General features: G+C 35.2%; 1 protein-coding gene across 3 annotated transcripts in view; it reads left to right on the top strand.

Moving 5' to 3' along the window:
- The window catches only part of itsn2a (intersectin 2a), a 49,674-nt gene extending 25,712 nt beyond the window's left edge, over nt 1-23,962 (top strand). The window contains exons 8-40 of one of the 3 annotated variants that reach the window (XM_051876122.1): nt 215-357; nt 476-539; nt 872-1,009; nt 1,094-1,197; nt 2,358-2,653; nt 3,397-3,534; nt 3,663-3,803; nt 4,376-4,460; nt 4,604-4,743; nt 5,237-5,317; nt 6,598-6,737; nt 7,147-7,418; nt 8,979-9,100; nt 9,188-9,351; nt 10,320-10,392; nt 10,543-10,721; nt 11,198-11,253; nt 11,383-11,549; nt 11,836-11,869; nt 11,971-12,092; nt 12,513-12,609; nt 12,753-12,944; nt 16,076-16,197; nt 16,288-16,394; nt 17,679-17,862; nt 18,057-18,155; nt 19,221-19,388; nt 19,519-19,728; nt 19,839-19,960; nt 20,472-20,554; nt 20,641-20,724; nt 22,421-22,594; nt 22,681-23,962. In XM_051876122.1, the coding sequence (XP_051732082.1) occupies nt 215-357; nt 476-539; nt 872-1,009; nt 1,094-1,197; nt 2,358-2,653; nt 3,397-3,534; nt 3,663-3,803; nt 4,376-4,460; nt 4,604-4,743; nt 5,237-5,317; nt 6,598-6,737; nt 7,147-7,418; nt 8,979-9,100; nt 9,188-9,351; nt 10,320-10,392; nt 10,543-10,721; nt 11,198-11,253; nt 11,383-11,549; nt 11,836-11,869; nt 11,971-12,092; nt 12,513-12,609; nt 12,753-12,944; nt 16,076-16,197; nt 16,288-16,394; nt 17,679-17,862; nt 18,057-18,155; nt 19,221-19,388; nt 19,519-19,728; nt 19,839-19,960; nt 20,472-20,554; nt 20,641-20,724; nt 22,421-22,594; nt 22,681-22,838 (4,459 nt within the window). In that variant the 3' untranslated portion in view covers nt 22,839-23,962. Of the gene's footprint in view, nt 1-214; nt 358-475; nt 540-871; nt 1,010-1,093; nt 1,198-2,357; nt 2,658-3,396; nt 3,535-3,662; nt 3,804-4,375; nt 4,461-4,603; nt 4,744-5,236; nt 5,318-6,597; nt 6,738-7,146; nt 7,419-8,978; nt 9,101-9,187; nt 9,352-10,319; nt 10,393-10,542; nt 10,722-11,197; nt 11,254-11,382; nt 11,550-11,835; nt 11,870-11,970; nt 12,093-12,512; nt 12,610-12,752; nt 12,945-16,075; nt 16,198-16,287; nt 16,395-17,678; nt 17,863-18,056; nt 18,156-19,220; nt 19,389-19,518; nt 19,729-19,838; nt 19,961-20,471; nt 20,555-20,640; nt 20,725-22,420; nt 22,595-22,680 lie in introns of all 3 variants that reach the window. The other 2 variants (XM_051876123.1, XM_051876124.1) reach the window with 2 other exon arrangements.
- The last annotated feature ends 214 nt before the right edge of the window (nt 23,963-24,176 follow it).

Raw genomic sequence — 24,176 nt, 5'->3', positions numbered from 1 at the left:
AATTATCTGAACACATGCATGATTTGGAGAATGAATATGATTTATATTTAGCATTAGTTAGCACATTCAAGGGTATCATACATTTATTAATTAGGTGCAATATACAGTAATATGTAGATTATTAATAAGTAATTTTATTTACTACAGAAAATATATTTGGAAATTTATCACCTTTTTAGAAAAGCAAACTAACTTCTTTTCTAAATTCCCACAGTTCTAACTCTTCCTCCACCACCTCCCTTGCGAGTAACTCCCCCAAAATGAGCGCGTCTGATTGGGCGGTGCCTCAGTCATCCCGTCTGAAATACAGGCAGCAATTCAACAGCCTGGACAAGCTGATGAGCGGATACCTGTCAGGTGAGTGTGTGTTTGTAGATGTCAGGAAGCGAAGGGAATGGCAATGTTTGCATATGATAGGGTGATAGCATTTCTGCATGTGTGTTATGTGCTAACTCTTTAGTGTGTATGTTTGAAGGTCCCCAGGTCAGAAATGCCCTCACAGCATCAAACCTCACGCAAACACAGCTTGCCACTATATGGTGAGTTCACAAAACACTGCACTAGTTTTGGTTAAAGATAACTTATTATTGTATTTTTTTTTTTCCAAAAAAATAAATAAATAAATAAAAAATTGCCAGAAACTTGTTGAAGACCCCTGGATTAATCACTTGGACACATTAAATTGTAGCTCACACTGTATTCCTCTAAGCGGTGTATTAAACACCTACTTGCACAGTGTTGCGTCTGCTGTTTAGGTGCCAGTTGGATGATTAGCAATTATAATTCATCTATTTTACATCTGAAATGCTTCCAGGTTAATCACAAAAGTGTGTGCTTGCGCATGGCTATGTGTATATATCTCTATCTGCAGGACTCTTGCTGATGTAGATCGTGATGGGCAGTTGAGAGCAGAAGAGTTTATTCTAGCAATGCACCTGGTTGATATGGCCAAAACTGGGCGGCCTTTACCTCTGACTCTTCCTCCCGACCTTGTGCCACCTTCACTGAGGTAAGACACACACAGACCCGCCCACACTGAAATGAGCAAGTTATGGAGACCGTGTTTAATTCTGTGAGTGTGTTTGTTTTTCAGAACAGCGAAGTCATGCGATCTGCTGAACGGACCTGTTCCTCTGATGAACACAGAGCTGATTGAGCCAGAGAATACACAGAAAAGCAAGAGCAACAGTATTATGGGTGATTATGATTATTATTAACCCATATTGCCTCTCTATGTATATCTACAGTATATATATATATATATATATATATATATATATATATATAAAATACAATTTAATAATAAGAGATATACACAGAATTGCTGAAATTAAAGATTTAAAATTACAAAATTGTGTTTCATTTTAAACTTGGTCTATAATAACATGCATTTAGTATCATGTTAATGTATTTAATGAATTCATGATGCTCACATTCAAAGTTAATATTAAGTTGTAAGCTTTTAATGTATAATTTTACTACAGGTGGATCAATACAATATTAGCTGAGTTCTCCCTTTGAAACTTTTGCTTTTGTCAAAATTATTTCTGTTTTATGCGTAATTTTGTTTTTCAACAAAAATTTGTTTGAGGCTTAAGTAAAAATGTTTTGTTTTTTTTCAACACTCATTAAAAAATTATATATATATATATATATATATATATATATATATATATATATATATATAATGTATGTGTGTGTGTATATATATTATTTTTAAATTTTTTAAAAAACGTATGCTCACAAAGGCTGCATTTATTTGATCAAAAATACAGTAAAAACAGTAATATTGTGAAATATTACATGATTAAATAAAATTTAAAAGAATGGTTTTCTATATTAATATATTTAAAAATGTTTTGTATACTTGTGATGGCAAAGCTGAATTTTCAGCAGCCATTACTCCAGTCTTCAGTGTCATGTGATCCTTCAGAAATCATTCTAATATGCTGATTTTCTTGAGAACTAAATCAGCATATTAGAATGATTTCTGACAGATCATGTAATCATGTAATATTTCACGATATTACTGTTTTTACTGTGTTTTTGATCAAATAAATGCAGCCTTTGTGAGCATAAGTTTTTATTTCTTCAAAAAAAAAAAATATATATATATACTAATATATACAAGCACACATGCAAATACATACTCACATTACAAACACACACTGTCCTTATTTCTACACAGTATTGTAAATGATCCTTCTAAATATAGCTGATTCCGCTGAACAAACAGCTAAAACAGCTTTATGATATAGTCTTTTGTTTTGAAAATACAGTTTTCTGTTATGTATATTTCTATTTTTATTGTGTTGACTTAGATGCTTCTTAACTTACTTTCTGCCTCTCTCTCTCAGCGTCATTTGAGGATAAACTGAGAGAGAATTTCCAGAGAGGAAATGCAGAGCTGGAAAAAAGACGTTTGGCTCTGCTGGAGGAACAAAAGAAAGAGGAGGAGAGGAGGAGAGAAGAGGAGAGGCGAGAGGAGGAGAGGAGACAGCAGAAGGAGAGGGAAGAGAGAGAACGGAAGGAGAGAGAGGCCCGGGAGATGGAGCTGAGGAGACAGAGGGAGGAGGAGAGGAGGATAGAGAGACAGAGAGAGCTAGAACGACAGAGAGAAGAAGAAAGACTGAAAGAATTAGAGCGACGTGAGGCAAGTAGAGCACACAAGGGCGAACAGAGGTTAAACGACCACTAGAATATTACAGTAAAGCCTTACGTTTTTTCCACATGCGTACATGTTTTATGAATAAATTATATATACACTCGGGCTGTCAAAAAAAAAAAAAAGAAACATCATAGTTTGTAGTTTTTTTTTCTTTTAAATGTTTATGTGTAATCATTTTGATTCAGTTTCTTCCTTTCTTTATTTTCTATCTATCTATCTAGACAACAATTTATATCAAATATATAATACAAATATAATATAGAAATAAAATGTTTGTACAGCTGTCTAAACAGCATAAATCAGCTTTTACATAATCAACTATGGATGTATTGCATTTGCATAAAAATTTAGTGACATTATTGTTATACTAGTGATATAGTGGTTAAATAAATAATATATAAATTAAATAATAATAAAAAAAAAGAAAATATTAAATTATAATTATTACAAATCTTAAAGCTTGCAATTATTAATTATCAATTACTCTACTGTATGTACTATTTTATGACAAAGTTTAATGCTTCTCTAATGCTGCATTTCATTACACAGAAAAATAGAGTAATTGTGTTAAATAATTGGCATTATATATGTTTAATTAAGTCATAAGTTAACCCTAATATACACTGTACCAGTGGAGTGGTTCCCAATTCTCGTCCTAGAAAAGCGATGGGAGCATAATTACATAGTATATTCATAGTAGTATAGTCTCCTCTTTTTGGCTCTTTCAGGAAGCAGAGCGACAGAGGCGAATGGAATGGGAGAAGAGCAAACGAGTGGAACTTCAGACACAGAGAGAAAAAGAGCAGAGCGACATACAGAGACTTAAGGACAGGAAGAGGAGCCTTGAGATGGAGCTGGAGGCGGTGGTCAGATTGCTGTTTCTTCTTTCTATTTTTTTTATATACCTATTTTCCATCCAGTCTCATACACCCTGTGGGATTGATGGTTATATTATATTACAATTTAAAAACATTTCAGTCTTTTCTTCTCCTAGGGTAACAAGCATAAGCAGATCTCCGATCGCCTCCGGGACGCCAAGAGTAAGAGGCAGGTCCAGAGGGCCGAGCTAGACCTGATCAATCAGAAGAGAGATAGTCGTATTACGGATATCAACTCCCTGCAGCTGCAGTTTGAGGTATGTTATGTTTTTGTTGCATGAATAGCATTGCATTTAGGTCAAACTGTACATGCATTGCAAGGATGTCCATCTGGGAAAAACTTTATTGTTCTGTACTGTTCAAAAGATTTTTTTTTTTTTTGAAGAAATTAATACTTTTATATAGCAAGGATGCATTAAATTGATCAAAAGTGACAGTAAAGACATTTATAATGTTACAAAAGATTTCTATTTCAAAAAAATGCTGTTCTTTTGAATCCGGAAAAAATATTAAGTAGCACAATCTTTTTTTAACATTGATAATAATAATGAATGTTTTGTAAGCATCAAATCAGCATATTAGAATGATTTCTGAATGATCATGTGACACTGAAAACTGAAGTAATAGCTGCTGAAAATGTAGCTTTGTTACCACAGGAATAAATTACATTTTAAAATATATTCAAATAGAAAATAATTTCACAATATTACTGTTTTTACTGTATTTTTGATCAAATAAATGCAGAGTTGGTGAGCATAAGAGAATTCTGTCAAAAACATTACTGACCTCAAACTTTTGAGTAGTAGTCTATATGAATGTGTTTTTACAGGAAATTCAGAGGCAGTTGATTCGTTTTGGTCCTGAGAAGCAGCAACTGACAGACAGACTTCTACATATAACCCAAAACAACTCAAGTGAGCACTCACATAGACCTGAAGCAATCAATGAATAGACGCGTGGATGGCTAATTTCATTTGTGTCCATTTCATTCCTCTTGAACTCAGGACACATTGACGTTTTTAATGTCCTTCTTTCACTCTTTCTTTTCACTTTTCAGGTCCTTTGATAAATGATGTGAAACAGAGTGTGTGCGAGAAAGATCTGAGCTGTCGGAAGCTGAAGGAGCAGCTGGATGTTTTGGAGAGAGAGACCACTGCTAAACTCTCACAAATGGAGCAGTACAACAGAGAAATCAAGGTCAGCGGCTTCTCTTACATTCCCAGTCTAAACCTCAACAACATTTAAAGTGCCGTGTTTTGATTAAAGCTAATTTGGGCTTTGGTTGGGGACTTACTGTCTTCGAATTTGTTTTAAACCTTAATGTCCCTGTGAGGGACTCAATAGTTCACTGTTCTCCATGTTCCTGTGATTAAAACCTACAGCTCAACTCCCAGCCCTGAAGGCAGAGCATTGAGCAGTTCATTACACACTAACATTCACACAGCTCACACTACTAAAGAAAACTCAACACACAAACACTATCACTAACACACTTCCTGCACCGGTTGTTCAGATTGGAAACCTGAGCATTATACATGTGGCACTCAGCTATTGTTCAGTATACGTCTAATGTTTTCTGCTCGAAGCCTTTCTTTTTTGTTTCTTTGTGCCCATTTTTATCGTTTTCTTCCCCTCCCCGCTGTATCTCTCCTCTTTCTTCTCTTCCTCTTTACTCCGGCTGTCTTCATAGTTTGTAGAAATGGATGACTGTGTGCTTCAAGGACTTCTCTCTTTGCTGGGCTGCTTAACAAATCTCTTCCTTCTAATAAAGGTTGACCTCTCTTTATCGTTTTTTTACTCACACTCATCTCATGGCTGCCTTTCTTTCATCGATTTCACCTTTTGCTCTAGTTATTCTCCATGATAGAAGTCTCACTTTACCCATATTGTACTGAAATGAGTCTGACATTGTGACCTCATAACATCTTTGTGTCTGTCTGTGCCATTTTTATCACTTCATAAAATTGCACTAATATTTTCTACTCACTGCCTAAAAACTAACAAACAACAATAAAAGTAATTGGGATTGTTGTTTTTAATGTTTGAAACATTTATTTTTCTATATGCAGCAGTTTGTGCCACAGTACGTAGAACAGTTAGAGCCAGTGTCCGAAATGTCACTCGACCAAAATGTTATTTTTAATTAATATTTTTTTGCCTATACTTTATACAAGAGCTTGTGACTAAACCTCGTAACTCCAGTGGATCCTCAAACTGTTGGCAAAACCTCATACAGTAGCTCTACCTGCCTCAATTGTGAATGAAGTGCGGTACACATTTTGGAGTCCGTCTTTGCTTGTTTGCAGTGCAATGGTAAAAATAAAGAACTGGTTCTTTGAATAAGATTTTAATTTTCTTAACTCAAAAAAACACAATCGCTGCATCCGAAAACGAATACTTCTCTACTATATAGTATGCGAAAAACAGTATGCGAACAGAGTAGTATGTCCCAATTCATAGTATTCGAAAAACAGTAGGTGAAAAGTACCCGGATGACTTACTACTTCCAGTGAGATTCTGAAGTGCACATATGATGAACACTTTACTATCCCATGAGGCCACGGGAGAGGATTTGTGAATGGAGTTGAAGGGACGTAACTGATGCTGGTAGGTGGTGGATGTAGTACGTCCGGATTTCATTCATACTACACGCATTCGTACTATATAGAACATACTTTTTCAACATTTGTGAAGTAAATTTAAATTCAAATTGAGTACCTACTAAGACAGTACGTGATTTTGGATGCAGCTTGGCATCTAGTCATAGCCAATGCAGCATGTGCATAGCATTTCATGTTTTATAACACAAAATTCTGGCCAAATTTATTAAATGAAAAGAAAAACTAAGCGGATCTGAAACTATTGGTTTAGCCACTTATAATAGCTCCGTACCACTCAATAGTGGCAATTTCATTATGTTAGTTTGGGCAGTCAGTAAAGCTGAGCACAATGCAATACCATATACTGTGTATTTGAAACCATACCATATTATTTTAAGTTTTGTTATAAGCATGATCCAAATGTTGAAGGATTGTGTGGGCAACGTTGCAGGAGTTGAGACAGAGGCAGAGCCAGCAGCAGGACGTCCTAGAGCAGCTCAGGAGGGTAAGATCTGAAAAACTCAAAGAGCTACAAAAACACAGGAAAGAGGAGGAGGAGAGGAAGAGGAGGAAAGAGGAGGAAGCTGCAAGGTAAAATTGTGCTTTCAGACAAACATACATTTATCTATCTATCTTTAGTGTATCCATATAAAAGAAAAACCTGGAAATAGGAGGTCATTTTATAATTTATAGGCTTGAAAAAAGTCAGAAATGTATGTATGTATGTATGTAAAAATATTTTTTATATTTTTATGTTTTATATATATATATATATATATATATATATAAAACATAAAAATATAAAAAATTAATATAAAATCTAAAATAAACATGCATGTAAAATTTTGCTTTAGGTTATTTAACCACTTTTCTCTGTACATTTTTGTCAGATTTCTCTTCTTGTGACATTTTTCAGCAAACATGCCCCCCAAAATGGCTAGGTTAAACACAGATTCTCTTACCCACTCATGAATGCTGAGAATTGTTCATGTGCCTATAGACAGATGAAGCTGGAGCAGGAGCGTCTGGAGCAGGAGGAAGCAGAGCGTCAGAAGAAGCTTGCCCAGGAGCGAGAGGCCAAACTCAGGGAAGAACAGCAGCGGCAGGCCCAAGCCCGACTTAAGGAGGCCCAGGAGCAGGCACGAGAGAAAGAGGAGAAGAGGAGGGCAGAGGAGAGAGAGAGGGAGGAGAAGGAGAGGAAGGAGAGAGAAAGGAATGAACTGGCGCTACACACTCAGCCCTCCATGTCATACAATAGCACGGAGAACAAAAGTGAGTGTGTTTAAGTGTGTGCTTGTGTCTGTGTGTGGGGGGGTACTGCATTCATCCACTTGGCCATGAATATGATGTTTTCATTCTATTCATTGTAATGGGTGTCATTACTCTCACGGTTTCATGATTCACTTTAATTACCTCCCATTAATTATCCGAGTTACTATAACAGACTTCACTAGAATGTGAGTGTTTTGAGAGAATAAAGGTAATAGACTGTTTACGGGTTTGGAATGACATGAGGGTGAGTAATTAATGACAGAATTTTAATTTTTGGGTGAACTAACCCCTAACCCTTAATGATTCATTCATCTTCGGAGCACAAATTAAGATATTTTTGATGAAATCCGAGAGGTTTCTGAACCACCCATAGGCAGCAATGTCATTGCAACTTTCAAGGCCCAGAAAGGGGCCTTCTGATGTAGAACCCAGAAGCGCTGCACTGTGACACTGTGACTGTGAGACTGACACAGAAGAAAAGAAATTGTTGAATAGTTGTATTTTTTAAAAATAATGTCGTTTTTTGTTTTTTACAAAAAGTATTCTTGTCGTTTCATAACATTAAGGTTGAACCACTGTCGTTACATGATCTATTTTAACGATTTCTTTACTACCTTTCTGCGCCTTGAAAGTTGCAATGACGTTGCTGCCTATGTGTGCTTCAGAAACCTCTCGGATTTCATCAAAAATATCTTAATTTGTGTTCCGAAAATGAACGAAGATCTTACGGGTTTGTAACGACATGAGGGTGAGTAATTAATGACAGAATTTTCATTTTTGGGTGCACTAACCCTTTAAATTAAAGATGTTAACCAGAGGTGTAAAGTATTTAAGTAGAAGTAATTAGTTACTGTACTTGAGTATCGTTTTGGCTACTCTATAGTTTTAAAGATATTAGCAACTTTTACTCTTTACTTGACTACATTTTTGAATAAGTATATAAGTATATCAATACTTTGTAATGAGCAATGCAATTGCATGGCACCCAACTTTTTCTGCAGCAGTTTATTTCTACTACAAAAGAAGAAACATTGCCATCTACAGGGCACTGCAAGTACTACGTCTTGTGTGTTTTGCCTTTACTCACCGAAATTTTTCAACAAGGCTACTTTATGTGAATGCGAGTGCATTAGCAAGTAGTTGTGAATCGCTAGGAGCTGTCAATTCGCTTTGGAAGTGGTGACTTGTAACTTGTAATGGAGTCTTTTTCACTGTAAGGGTATCTGTGCTTTTATGGTTTTCAGGTACTCTTTACACCTCTGATGTTAACAGCTGCAACTATATTGAATCAATGAGTTGAACTTGAGAGCCGAATTAGTCCAATATGGGAATGAATCATTCAGACCAGTTTGTGAACTGGTTCAATCTACTGTATCTCACAAGAATTATTCGTTCATGAATCGGACATCGTGCGTATGTCTGGACCACTTTTATAATACTTTTATGATGCTTTTGCATCCTTTTTGAAAACCGCTTGAAAATTAGGGGTGAGCATGCATTTATAGATTTGCTGCCTTTGCTGAATAGTTGTGAGATGTGTGTTATATATGTATTTTGCAGGTTTGCAGCCAGTGGTGACCACTGAAGACACATGTACTCCCCTCACCACCTACAGAGCTCTCTACCCCTTCACAGCACGCAACTCTGACGAGCTCACGCTGGAGGCAGACTGTCTGATCCAGGTACTTATGTCAACACACATTCCCTCATGCAGTTGTAAATGTACTTATTCAAGTACACATATAATTTGGCTTCCTGTGGATCCACAGGTAGATGAATCAACAGTTAGGGAGACCGGCTGGCTGTATGGGAGTTACCGTGGTAACAGCGGCTGGTTTCCAGAGAGTTATGCTGAGAGATGCAGTAAAGACAGTCAGACTGAACTGACTGCACCTATTACACACTCCACAGCGCCCTCTACCAACTACCCTGGGTTTGGCACTAAAACTACTCTATTGCTAACTAGGCTGTGCAATTTAGCTTAAAAACTACACTTTTCAACCTTTTAATTATATAAGTATTAGTATATTAATATAAATATATATATTTTTTAATTCAGATGAAACATCCTTTCAACCGAACAGCCATTGTAACTTTTAATAAATATTAATATTAATAAAATAATGTTACACACAGTCAGAATCAAGTTAAAAATAATCAAGGCATGTTTTTTATAATAAATGAAGAAAAGGAAGAATAATATTTACTAATTTTCAGCGATATACACAAATAAACAGCAATATATTTTTATTAAAATGTTTTCACTAATACATAAAAAAGTCACAGAGACTTCTGTGAACGTTTTTGAGTAATGATGCAAATTTATCATACAATACGAGATTTGATTCACTGAAACAGTTTAAACTGAAATATATATATATATATATATATATATACACACATATTCACAAGGGTCGCTATACAAAATAAGGATATAGCCAAAAATAAGTGTGATATTACTTGCAAAATCACAATATTCACAGTTTTGATTAATTTTATATAATGACAAAAACCACACAAATATACTGTGAATTTTCTATTTATCAGGCAGCGCTATGACTAACACACATATTGTTTTGTTGAGCTTCACATTTTTAAGTTGCCAAAATGTGGCGTTCCAGTATGTGTCAAACATTCAGGAAGAAAAGTCAGATGCAGTTGTTTAGTCTGTCACTCTCTTCTATTCTTAATCAGTGAGTGTGAGGAGGGTAAGATACAGCAACACTGGGTAGGTGTGACATCCTTGACCGCTATTGAGCTGGCAGGACATGACTGTTTTGAAATTTTGACATTTGAATTTGTTGTGTGATTAGTTTATAAAGAATTATTTCATCCTTTTTTTTAGATAAATAAATGAATGCGAAATTATTTGAAATCCTTTTTTCTCATTAACTTTCCTAGAATTCCTCGGGTGGACATAGAAGGACCAACACCAACACACACACCAGTGTCTACTAACACACAGCACTCACAGGTTGGCATGTGTAAATATATACACACCATCTATCTTACATACAACATTGTTTTTTGACCATTGAGGGAAATATTACTCTGATATATTATATTGCCATTAAACATTTTTAGAATATATATATGTGTGTGTGTGTGTGTGTTTGTGCTGTAGGCTGTAGCTCTTTGTGAGTGGAGCGCTAAGACTGACAGTCACCTGGGCTTCACTAAAGATGACATCATCACGGTTCTGGAGAAGCAGGAGAACTGGTGGTACGGAGAGCTCAACGAGAGCCGGGGCTGGTTCCCTTGCTCATATGTCTCCATGGTTATCACCAATAACACACAGACCGAGTAAGGGATGAGACACCTCTCACTGTACCTCACATACATGCTTAATTAAATAATAGTTGAAGTGTTTATTTTAAAACAGCTGATTATTTATTATTTTATTTTTATATTTTATTTAAAGTTAGCATGAAACGGAAGTTGCAATAGTCTTTTTTCTTCCCTTTTGTGATGTATATCCGAGTGAAACAGCTTCTCGAACAAGAAAAAATGTAGCGCGGGACTTCTCTTTTTGTCCATCGGGAATTCATTGGATTGTTTTCTATTGCTGTGATCTCATGTGATTGACAGATTTCCCACACATACTCTGTTTCTTCTACCAAAAGATGGCAGCTAGATTTGTAGTACTTTTTTTTTTAATGTTATCAGTCATTTTGGAATAAATTTACTGCATTTATTTAGTAGCCAATAAATATACAGTAGTCGCAATTTAGCAATTTGATGCCAAGCTAAATCTTTTTTTTTGTGTGTGTCTCTTCTAGGCCCTTATATTCTACTGTGGACGAGATTGAAGTCTCAGATTCTGGTCTGCTTGAGGGTGAGGAGTCTGTTTATGTTTTCATAGAACCATCTCTGGTCATTCAGATGAGATATTATGACATTAAATTGAATTGTCATTACAGAAGTTTTTTTTTGTCATGGTTTGTATTTGGTTTCAACTTATTAGAGTATGTGGCTCTGTACACATATGAGAGTCCGGAGTCAGGTGACCTGACGTTCTGTGCGGAGGATGTTGTTCTGGTAACAGAGAGGGAAGGAGAATGGTGGAGAGGGTGCATCGGTGACCAGTCTGGCCTCTTCCCTTCCAACTATGTTAAACCCAAAGAGTGTGATGTATGCATATTCAGATAGTTGTATATATTATGTATTCATATTTACCATATGAATATTAATGATTTATTCATTTACTGACACCAAATGTGGATGATTTATTTATTACAAAAAAATGATAATTTTATGTATTTATTACTTTAATGATCATTTTAATCTTAATCATTTTAATACTATGTTCTTTTGAAGAGAAAAATTTTAAAAGAAGTTGCTGTTTTAAATGAAGCATTCATAGACATTTAAGTATGCATTTTGATAATAATGTGCTCACTGTATTATTATTTTTTAGGCTGCCAATTCTGGAGTTCCCAGTAAAAAGCCAGGTGAGATTTGAGAGCACAGTACCATTACGAAGAAGCAAAAATCAAGGCTGGCTGTTTCACATTTTAAACATTATTAAATTGTGTTCTTTATTGGTCTTCAGAGATTGCTCAGGTGACTACGGCCAATGTTGCCACAACACCAGAGCAATTGAGTCTGACACCTGGTCAGCTGATCGTGGTGCTGCATAAGAACTCAAACAGCTGGTGGTTGGGTGAACTACAGGTTAGTATATCACATAACCACACTTTACCTATCCAAAGGACAGCATTTGCTTATAGTGCAATATAGTGTTCCTGTGCACTTATATGTAGTACGACTACTGCTGTAAGGCTAAAAATAATATACATTTAGACATATAAATTTAGATATTTATGTGTTTATATATATATATAATTTCAAATCTAAATTTCAACTAAGTCCTAGTCCTAATTTTCAACTAAAACCTAGTTTTCTTTAACAAAAAGGCTTAATAAACTTAAAAAAATATCTTAATGAAAACACAGATTTATGTGAGGGCTAGGTTTACAGGGATGTTTAGATGATAGAAAATATTAATATCATTTAGTATAAAAACAATAGAAGTCAATGGAAAGTCACCAGCTTTTAAAAAAAACAAAACAACACACATGTTTCTGTTTGTAGGCACGGGGTAAGAAGCGTAAAAAGGGCTGGTTCCACTCTTCTAATGTCAGATTGCTGGAGGCCAACAGCGGCAAAATAACTCCTGCACCTCAACCATGTGAGACACACGCACACTTTTTCCTCATACGCTTTCATTCATGCGCTTTTGTATGTGGTGCTGTCTGTGTGTTGTTTTCCCTCCTCTGTCCCATTCTGCTCCATCCATCCATTCTCTCTGTCTTTCTCCCCTTCCCCCTGTAGTGTGTCAGGTTATTGCAATGTATGACTACAAAGCAGCCAGTAAGGATGAGATGAGCTTCCAAAAAGGTCAGCTGATCACCGTACTCAACAAGGACAACCCTGACTGGTGGAAAGGAGAGGTCGCTGGGGTCATAGGGCTGTTTCCAACTAATTATGTGAAGATGACCACAGAATGTGATCCCAGCCAGCAATGTGAGTACTATGAGTGTTACTTTATCAGTTCCTGTTTTCACATCAGAGCTCAGAGATGTTTATTTTTAGGGCAAGGGTGGAGAAAATATAAATTGAAATAGATTAAACTGGATTTGAAATAACCTTTTAAAAAGCGTGTTAGTGAGAAGATGTTCACGCACACAAACACATTTACCCAACTATGTTCTTTACTTTTTAATAACAAAAAAAGGGCGGTAAGAAAGATTTTTCTTTCTCTTTCTTTCTTTCTTTCTTTCTTTCTTTCTTTCTTTCTTTCTTTCTTTCTTTCTTTCTTTTATCAACATGTTCTAATATATACTTTCTATTCATCTCTTCATTATTCATTCTCTCATCTCCCCTTATCTCCTCTCTTCCACCCTTTTCCACATCATTTGCCTCATATGTGTTTTATTGTAGGACGATAGCTCTGGCCCCTTCTTCCTCTTCCTCCTCTCTTTTCTGGGCCAATCAGAACACTGCTCTGGTCCAGGAAGCAGCCTCAAGCAAGCCTCCAGGATTTAACAGTTCCCATTCAACTATTTCTGTTTAAACTTTGCTTAAATCGCAAATGAACACATCCGTCTATCACCACTGGCTTTAGGACATTTTTCTTTCTGTTTAATTGGGAAATGTTAGATATCACTCGCTTCTTTTCTCTGTTTCTTTTAAGAAGTCTTAACAGGGTCGTATCTTGAGTCATTGAATTTTCCTTTATCTTTTTAAAATAAAATGTAAAAAACATTTAGTAAATTTCACGACTCTAAACTTCCTTTCCAGTCACCATTTACAGGGTCCTTTACAGGAACTAAGCTGCAAAAATGGCTTATTATGATATCATTGGACTTCTTACATAATTAAAACCTGAAAACATTAACCTAGTACCCACATTTGCCTATTCAGTAACTTGATCTGCCCAGTCCTGGTGAGGTAATAAAGAGGATGTAGGGTAGACAGTACTATTCTTAACACCAGAAAAACCAACAATAAGAATAAATTGTGGGAAAAAAAAATGCTCTTCCTTGCAGTCTTTATATATATACAACCCGAATTCCGGAAGAGTTTTTTAAATTTGAATAAAATGAAAACTAAAAGACTTTCAAATCACATGAGTCAATATTTTATTCACTATAGAACATAGATAACATAACAAATATTTAAACTGAGAAATTTTACAATTTTATGCACAAAATGAGCTCATTTCAAATTTGATGCCTGCTACAGGTCTCAAAAAAGTTGGCACGGGGGCAACAAATGGCTGAAAAAGCAAGAAATTTTGAAAAGATTCAGCTGGGAGAACATCTAGCAACTAATTAAGTTAATTGATATCAAGTCTGTAACATGTTATAAAAGGGATGTCTTAGAGAGGCAGAGTCTCTCAGAAGTAAAGATGGGCAGAGCTGTGAAAGAGTGCATAAATAGATTGTGGAATACTTTAAAAACAATGTTCCTCAATGTCAAATTGCAAAGGCTTTGCAAATCTCATCATCTATAGTGCATAACATCATCAAAAGATTCAGAGAAACTAGAGAAATCTCTGTGCGTAAGGGACAATCACTTATCGGCATGATTGTGTCACGGACATTACTAAATGGGCCCAAGAATACTTCCAGAAACCACTGTCGGTAAACACAATCCTCCGTGCCATCTGCAGATGCCAAATAAAGCTCTAACATGCAAAAAGGAATCCATATGTGAAAATGGCCCAGAAGCGCCATCGTGTCATGTGGGCCAAAGCTTATTTAAAATGGACTGTTTCAAAGTGGAAAAGTGTTCTATGGTCAGACGAGTCCAAATTTGACATTCTTGTTGGAATCACAGACGCTGTGTCCTCCGGGCTAAAGAGGAGGAAGACCTTCCAGTGTGTTATCTGCGTTCAGTTCAAAAGCCAGCATCTCTGATGGTATGGGGGTGCATAAGTGCATACGGTATGGGCAGCTTGCATGTTTTGGAAGGCACTATGAATGCTGAAAGGTATATAAAAGTTTTAGAGCAACATTAAACAAAAAATACGTCAGAAACAACCACAAACTCTTCAGCAGCTGGAAACCTATATCGTGCAAGAATGGGACCAAATTCCAACACCAAAACTCCAGAAACTCATAACCTTGATGCCCAGACATCTTCAAACTGTTTTGAAAAGAAGAGGAGATGCTACACCATGGTAAACATGCCCCCGTCCCAACTATTTTGAGACCTGTAGCAGGCATCAAATTTGAAATGAGCTCCTTTTGTGCATAAAATTGCAAAATTTCTCAGTTTAAACATTTGCTATGTTATCTATGTTCTATTGTGAATAGAATATTGGCGAGTTAATATTGTGATTTAAAAGCCTTTTAGTTTTCATTTTATTCAAATTTAAAAAACGTCCCAACTTTTCCGGAATTTGGGTTGTGTGTGTGTATATATATATATATATATATATATATATACACAGTATATATATATGCATTTTTACTCAGGTCCTTTTTCATTTAATTATCAAGTTTTTTTTTTTTTCATTATTATTATTATTTTTTTTCATTTTAATTTTACTGAGCCCAACATCAAATGTGTATTCCAGTGTGCCAGAGAACTATTTCTTTTATCGACATTTGAAGACAGTGTTCGGCAGCAACTAAAACAGCATGTTTATTTTTAAAATGAGGAACATGGCTATGAAAAAAGGGTACAAGAACCTTGACTAAAATTATAAATGGACCACAGGGTAAAAATTTAAACAATAAAAAAAATATATGACATGGCCCCTTTAAAGTGAACTAACTTTAAGTAAAAAATGAGCTACCCTTTCTCACAAGCAAGTACTGTTCATCAGCACAATCATATATTTATAGATCACAAGATTGTTAGTCTGCCTCTGCATGCTTAATTGTAGTTAAAGGAACTGATGACCAGCAACATGTGTTGCCCTCATACTTGACCAGCTATGCAGCCAGCTAACAGTCGTGAACTTAGAGACCATTAGACTTCACTCTGAATGTCACTGTAACCTTTGCTCTTGATGCATTTTTGTATGGAAAGTATTCACAATTATATGAAGCTGAATTTCACAAATAAAGTTTTCAATGGTGACATGCTGTAGTGATGTGTTCGCTGATGCATGCATGTGCGTGCATGTGTGTGTGTGTGTGTAGGGTGTGCTGATCTGCTCAGTTTAGACTCTATGTGCACTGAGGAGAGAAAGAGGCAAGGCTACATCCATGAGCTTATTCAAACGGAGGAGTCCTACCTGGAAGACCTGGAACTGGCAGTGGAGGTGAACCAACAGTCATTTCAGTAGTTATGCTCTTTGGTTGGAGTTATATAAATATGTTAATTTCTTTCCTGTGTGTGTGTGGATATTCAGGTGTTCTATAAGCCAATGGTAGAATCAGGGCGGCTGACGGAGGCTGAGATGAGCTTGATCTTTGTGAACTGGCGGGAACTGATCATGTGCAGCACCAAACTCCTAAAGTGAGTCAACAGTGACTGCTAGAATCAGTTTGGGAAATTGCAAGTGTGTGTGGTGGATGCTCAGTGTATGGTTTGTTTTTGTTTAGTCCAATATCAGTTCATTTTCCATTTCTTTATGATGTTTACAGTACATGGTTAGTGGGTCAAAGGCTTTGTAGAAAACCTTACTCTATTTTTTATTTATTTATTAATTTTTTTGACTATTTTTACCTTACTCTTTGGACTATCAAATAGCAACCAATGGATGCAAATGAAAAATAATTAAAATAGAGAAATTATATATTTAATATATAATTATATATTAACAAATATATATATTTGTTCAGGTTAACATAAAATAACTGAATGTTTTAAGTCTTCAATATTTTTATGATTGGTTTATACATTTTATTTTATATCATTTATTTTATTCCTTGTTTTTAGAAATCTAGTCAGTACTATAATTATGTATTCATTTATATAATTTTAAATATTATTTCATTAAAATCTTTTAATAAAAATAAAAAAGAATCACAGTTTATACATTTTAAAACGTTTTAAAACTTTTTATATTAATTTATATTTACAGTTTTATATTAAAAATAACTACAACAACAGAGTAAAAATATACAGTACAAATTATAACAAAAATAACTACGGTAGAGTAAAAATTACATTAAAATAACTACTGTAGAGTACAAATATTACATTAAAAATAACTACAATAAAGTAAAAATATATTAAAAATAACTACAATAGAGTAAATTATTACATAAAAAATAACAACAATAGAGTAAACATTAAAAAACTACAATAGAGTAAACATATTACATTAAAAATAACCGATAAAGTAAAAATATTAAATTAAAAATAACTACAATAGGGTAAAATTATTACATTCAAAATGCAATAAAGTAAAAATACATTAAAAATAACTACAATAGAGTAAGCATATTAAATTAAAAATAACCGATGAAGTAAAATACATTAAAAATAACTACAATAGAGTAAAATTATTACATTAAAACTAACTACAATAAAGTAAAAATACATTAAAAATAACTACAATAGAGTAAAAGATAATTACAACAATACAGTAGAAAGTATATTTAGTGTATCTTTTTTATTTGTTGCTACACCTTTAAACAAGCAGAGTGGTCACTAAAAATGGCTCGCTAAAAGACAATTTTGTATTTCAAGTACATTTTGATTCATTGGCAAACAAAAGAAAATGGATTCAATGTATAACATACAGTATATGTGTATCTGTGTGTGTGTGTGTGTGTGTGTGTCTGTGTGTTTCAGAGCATTGCGTGTCCGTAAGAAGATGGCTGGAGAGAGGATGCCGGTGCAGGTGGTGGGTGATATCCTGTCCTCAGAGCTGTCTCACATGCAGGCTTACATTCGCTTCTGCAGCTGCCAGCTCAATGCTGCAGCCCTGCTGCAACAGAAAACAGACAAATCACCTGACTTCAAACTCTTCCTGAAGGTAAATGGAGTTCAATACTTTCTAACAACAGAAAAACCAGTTGTGTTGTCCATTTTCCACACTAGTCCACAAGATGGCGCTGTAAATACTACTCTCTTGTGGCCTAGTCTGGATGACTTCATTGTAGCAGCAATAAGATGTTAATTAGGCTCTTATCCTTCTTTTCCTTCTGTGTTCTTTAATCTTCTTTGTAGAAAATTGCCAGTAATTACCGCTGTAAAGGAATGCCACTGTCCAGCTTCCTCCTGAAACCCATGCAGAGAATCACACGCTACCCACTGCTGATCAAGAACGTACGTCAATCAACATTAACATGCAGTAATATTAAAGCTGCAGTCTGTAACTTTTTTGGTTAAAAATTATCCAAGATCAATTTTTGAGCAGGTACATAACCAGCCAGTGTTCAAAACTATCTTCTTACCTTAGCCCGATTCACAACGGTAAGTTTGTAATAATGGTTTCTAATAAGAGCGGGAAATTCGAGCATGCCAGCGTTCGTCTTTGCGTCATTACGTCACATCTGTTTACATAAAGAAGGAGTCCCAGCTAGTAGGCTATATGGCATGTGAGGATGCTGCTGGTAGTGGATATTTATAGCCTTTTCTCACAGCAGCTGCAATAATTAAATGTATTATTTTAATGGCGGATTGTAATCCTGAAAGGTCCAAATGACAATCATCAGTGACAACTGGAGATTCAGCCATTGTCAAAAGCAAAAGACTTTGGCTACAGAAATTGAAATCTACAGGTAATGCTAATACATGCTAAATACAAGTAGTCACGCAATGCTGATGTTGTTAACATTAACAATTTGAGAACAAAGTATAACAACAATAATAATTTGCACGGTTTGACATGATCCGAGCTAAGCGATCGTTAGATTTAATCACCATTTGTAGCGCGATTTATTGTAATACTTTTTTTCTCAGTTGGTCAGAACAAAAGTGGCAGATTTGTTACTTACTTGTTCAGATGACATTTTCCGGTGAAAATTCTTATTTTGGTCATATTTCCAAGATGTAAAATCCGTGATTCCGAAGTACAGTATCCACACTGGTGCGGTGACTGACAGCAAACATTAGATTAATCCTCGACGAGGAGTCATGCCGATGCACAACCCACGTAAAGATAATAATTCCGCAAATAACTGCAATTGCAGGTTTCAAACAGAGATGGCGACAAAGAAGCAAAACTTGTGGACTGCAGCTTTAAAATAATATTATTATTAATATGAATAACATAAGAAATTAAAATAAAAAACATTTTAAATGTAGTATTTTACGTTTATTCAATTCTGCAGCATTTTAATGACTTTTAAGCCAGTCATTGTTTGTTGTGTCTGAAATATGGTTGAGTAGATTCTGGAGAACACCCCTCCAGCTCACGCAGATCACGCACAACTGCAGGCGGCTCTTGAGCAGGCCGAGGAGTTGTGCTCACAGGTCAACGAGGGCGTGAGAGAAAAAGAAAACTCTGATCGGCTGGAATGGATCCAGAATCATGTGCTGTGTGATGGAGTCATTGAGGTGAGACCACTGAAGGAGAGCTGCTTTTGACCTTTTTGTGCTACATGATGACCTCAAAGTGTAAAACAGCAGCTTTTATTATGTGTTATGGTATTTATGAAAATGTTTTTTTGTTACATTCTTGTTTTAGCACCTCGTTTTTAACTCTCTGACGAACTGCCTGGGCCCTCGAAAACTGCTGCACAGCGGCAAACTGCATAAGACCAAGAGCAGCAAGGAGCTCTGGGCCTTCCTGTTTAATGACTTCCTGCTCCTCACGTACACCTCCAAACAGTTCTCATCTGGGCCAGAAAAACTCTTCAATCCCAACTCAAGTGCACAGTACAAGATGTATAAAACGGTAAAGCAACATGATTGGTTAGATGTCCCTCAGAGCTTGTACTTGTTTTGTGTTAAACACTAGTGATATTTGTAAAATGTCCTTCTCTAAGATAATCTTTCTTATTCTAGCCAGTGTTTCTGAATGAGGTATTGGTCAAAATGCCTTCTGACCCTTCTAGCGATGATCCGGTTTTTCACATCTCACACGTTGACCGTGTGTACACACTCAAGACTGACACCATTAATGAGAGGTACACATACTAACTGTTGAACATAAATGCTCAGATAAATCCCAGTTCACATCAAGAACGATAACTATAATGATTACTATATCAGCGCCCACACTAACGGATGATAATGTTCTGTTTATTATAAGCGCACTGCAGTTATGTCATCTGCTGCTTTAAATGCTCAAGCTCTTTAAATTCTGATTGGCTGACAATGTTTTTATTGTTCATCAGCTGGGAAAAAATCATTCTGAAAGTTATTCCAATGATATTTTTCCTCTGTGTCATTATTGTTATATTCATAGTTCCTTTTTCTCAAAAAATGATTATTAAAACCTTTATCACCTTAGATGTGAATGGGTCTTAAAACTGCAATCATACACACACTTAAAGTGATCCACTGAACTGAAGTCCATAAAACATTCAGTATTATTCACATCTGTAGTAAAGCAAAAATACTAATTTATTATAGTAAGTGTTGTGTAGTATATCAATACAGATCCTTACGTTATTGATCACTTTTATTTTAAATCAGGACAACATGGGTGCAGAAGATCAAAGCAGCTTCTGACCACTTCATAGAGACTGAAAAGCTCAAAAGAGAGAAGGCATACCAAGGTTGGGATTCAATGATGTATATTAAGAGTCAAAGTCAGTGTGATTGAATGCAGCATTACTGATAAAAGTCTGTGTACGTTGTTTAGCTCGCTCTCAGAAGAACAGTGGAATCGGGAGACTGTTAGTAACGGTCCTGGAGGCGATAGAGCTGAAGCCCTGCAAACCCAATGGTTCGAATGAACACACACACACACACACACACACACACACATACATATATATATATATATATAGAGTATCTCACAGAAGTGAGTACACCCCTCACATTTTTGTAAATATTTTATTATATCTTTTCATGTGACAACACTCAAGATATGACACTTTGCTACAATGTAAAGTAGTGAGTGTACAGCTTGCATAACAGTGTAAATTTGCTGTCCCCTCAAAATAACTCAACACACAGCCATTAATGTCTAAACCGCTGGCCACAAAAGTGAGTACATATACTGTATATATAACAACATATGAATGGATCAACATTAAAATAGTAATATTGCACTAATATTATTATTTATATAAACAATATGTGAGTGGCACAATAGAAAATTGAATTAAAAAGTATTAAAAATACTTTTAAAATGTAAAAATTTAGTTTTTTTTTTTTTAAACGAATGTATCTTCAGTTTGTTCCACTTGAATGAGTGTATATCGAAATGAATATTTTCATTATTTTAAGCAGAACATTTACTATGTCTTTTCTGAAAACAAAATGTAATATCTTACATTTATAAATTTTGGCATATATACATCTCATTCAAAATTTCTTACATTGCATTTAAGGTATATATTTGATAATTTCCTCCATTACTTTGGAATCGAATTTGGGATTATCTTGGCAGGTTGCTTTTTGTACTATGCCTTTGTTTTGCTCCTCTACTAAATTAAAGGCACAATATGTAAGATTTTTGCAGTTAAATATCCAAAAACCACTAGGCCAGTGTTATATATTTTGTTCAGTTGAGAACTTACAATATCCCAAATGTTTCTAACTATTTGTAAATCATGAGAAAATTGCGATTTTAACCAAGGATAAGGAACGTGTCCGGGAGTCGCCTGTCAATGGCATCATATCTGCGTTACCCTCGGTTTCTGGTTTTATTTTGTAGAAACCATGGAAACACCAAAGACGCTTTAATATATTACATATTTTATTAGACAAGGGAACAACTGTTCGGTTACATTTATAGACAGAAAACAAATTATTGTTATATAGCTCAACACGTTTAGTCTTATTGTTTAAATCTGCCATGCTTTCACCATGCCTCAGAGAAAAACATTATTTTGTCAAGCAGCTAATACAACATTTTCTCCATCATACCATACGTTTTAAAATGAATTTATCAGCATAAGCTATCCAGCATTTATTAATATGATATTCTAAAATCGATCTAGCTTACTGCAGTGTGCAACAATTGTCTCACAGCAGCCGCCGAGCAAACGCTCAGAATAACGTTATAACATAATTTTCAACAGTCAAATGTATCTAATATGATAAAACAGCACTATGTTACCTCATACGCTTGACCGGATGAAGCGGAAGTGGCGACTGCGGCATAATAAGAGCTCCACTGCTCGTGAGGCGTCGTGTTCGTCCTGATTCTTTTCCACCGGCTGTGAGGTGAAGACGACATCTCCCAAGATTCCATGCTAAAACTCTGCATCATCAAGCTACGCCTTTGTTTTGAATAGGTGACCTCTAGTGGTGAAAAATCTAAAGAATGTTTAGATATTAAGGGATTAGTTCACTTCAGAATTAAAATTTCCTGATAATTAAGTAACTAAATTCTGAAGTGAACTAATCCTTTAATATTGGAGAAAAATACTGAATAGGAAATGATTTTTGCAGTGTGTGATGTGTATTTATAGGGAAGAGTAACCCATACTGTGAGCTAACAATGGGCGCTCAGTGCTACACGTCCCGCCATCAGCCCGACACGCTCAACCCCAAATGGAACTTCAACTGCCACTTCTTCATTAAAGACCTGTATCAGGACGTCCTCTGCCTCACTATCTTTGAGAGGGACCAGTTTTCTCCTGACGGTGGGATTCTACACAGCAGCACACACACAAACAATATATACATACACAAAAACATGTATTTTTAACTGATTGTGATTTCAAAACAGATTTTCTAGGTCGTACTGAAATTCCTGTAGCAACAATAAAGAAGGATCAAGATGGTAAAGGTCCGTTGGAACGGCGTCTGCTGCTTCATGAAGTTCCAACTGGAGAGGTCAAAGTGCGGCTTGACTTGCAGCTGTATGAGCAAACACCTCACCTGTGAACGCCACATCTGCTTCATTAGCACAACAACATTAAACAGATCATTTAACAAAACAAAAATTCAAAGTTAGTTAATTAGTGTTCATTTTTAAAATTGAACACTCTTGATATGCAAAAGGTGAATCACTTAGATGTTTACATGCTGTAAAATAAAGGTAGTGTCATATTTACTCTCAAACATGCTAGTGATGTTGTATGATGGGCAATATTAGGTAATAATGAGATGATTTGGTTTGGACAGGAACTGGTTTGTATTTTGAAGTTTTTAAATTGCCTTGTTATATGTGCCTTTTTTCCCTTTTATTCTTTAAAAGCCAAAGATTGCTATCTCAGCTAACAAAAATAACTAAAACATTTCAGAACAAAATGTTGTGCTATGCTAGCATGTTTGTGCTAATGTTTTGGGAACACAATTAAAGACCAGATAACTTTCTTTTAACATTACTGGAAGAATGTTTGTTAATTACTTTGAGAACCTTTTCCAGAACGTTAGCCAAAGTTCTGAGAACGTTCCCTGCATGTTAGCTGGGATAAAAGTGAAATACACTGCTCTGCATTACCAGCCACTGGCAGCCTTTAACTGATTTTATTTTATCACCATGTAGTACAGCTTCTAATGTATAAAGAGATTAAAAGGATGTCACTGTTTGTTCAACTGAAATCGCTTGTACTCAGGAAATGCCAATCATTAATTAAGTAATTTGTAGAATCCATTAAGCCAAGCACACATTCTACCCCAGTGCATGTTTAATCATTTCATTATTAAAAACAGTGTATTTAATTATATAAAAATGCTATAATATTATCTGAATGTGTGACGGAACACAAATTATACTTTAAATCCCTAATTGTATAAATTCAGGAGATTTATTTATAAATGCTTTAAGAATGTATAATATGGTTTTCAGTGATTATGCCTAAGCCTAATTGTAAAACAGCATTAGGTTTTATGAACAGACTGGATCTGGATGTTTTACATTTGGGTTGATGCTGGATGTCAGAAGTTTGTGTGTGTGTTTTTTTTTTTTCATTGAATGCATAATTGTATAAACATATAGGAATAGATAGGTTTGGGTACAATTATTCATATATGCCAAAGACAAAAATAAAAACCCAGAATGTTAACAATGCTTATCGTAAAATTACTTTTTTGTTGTTGTTTTATTATTTTCTCTCTAAATTTATTTATTATTTAAAATATTAAATTGGAAAAAGGTTGTTTTCATAGGCAAAAAAGTGGAATGGAGGTTCAATATATATTTTTAATACATGTTCTTCAGTTTCTTCTGTTAAAGGTACACTGTAACTTTTGGCCCTCTAGCGGTTAAAAAAACAAAAC

Source organism: Ctenopharyngodon idella, chromosome 20 (genome assembly GCF_019924925.1).
Source record: "Ctenopharyngodon idella isolate HZGC_01 chromosome 20, HZGC01, whole genome shotgun sequence".
NCBI classification, from domain to species: Eukaryota; Metazoa; Chordata; class Actinopteri; order Cypriniformes; family Xenocyprididae; genus Ctenopharyngodon; species Ctenopharyngodon idella.
This window is presented reverse-complemented; position numbering and strand designations above follow the sequence as displayed.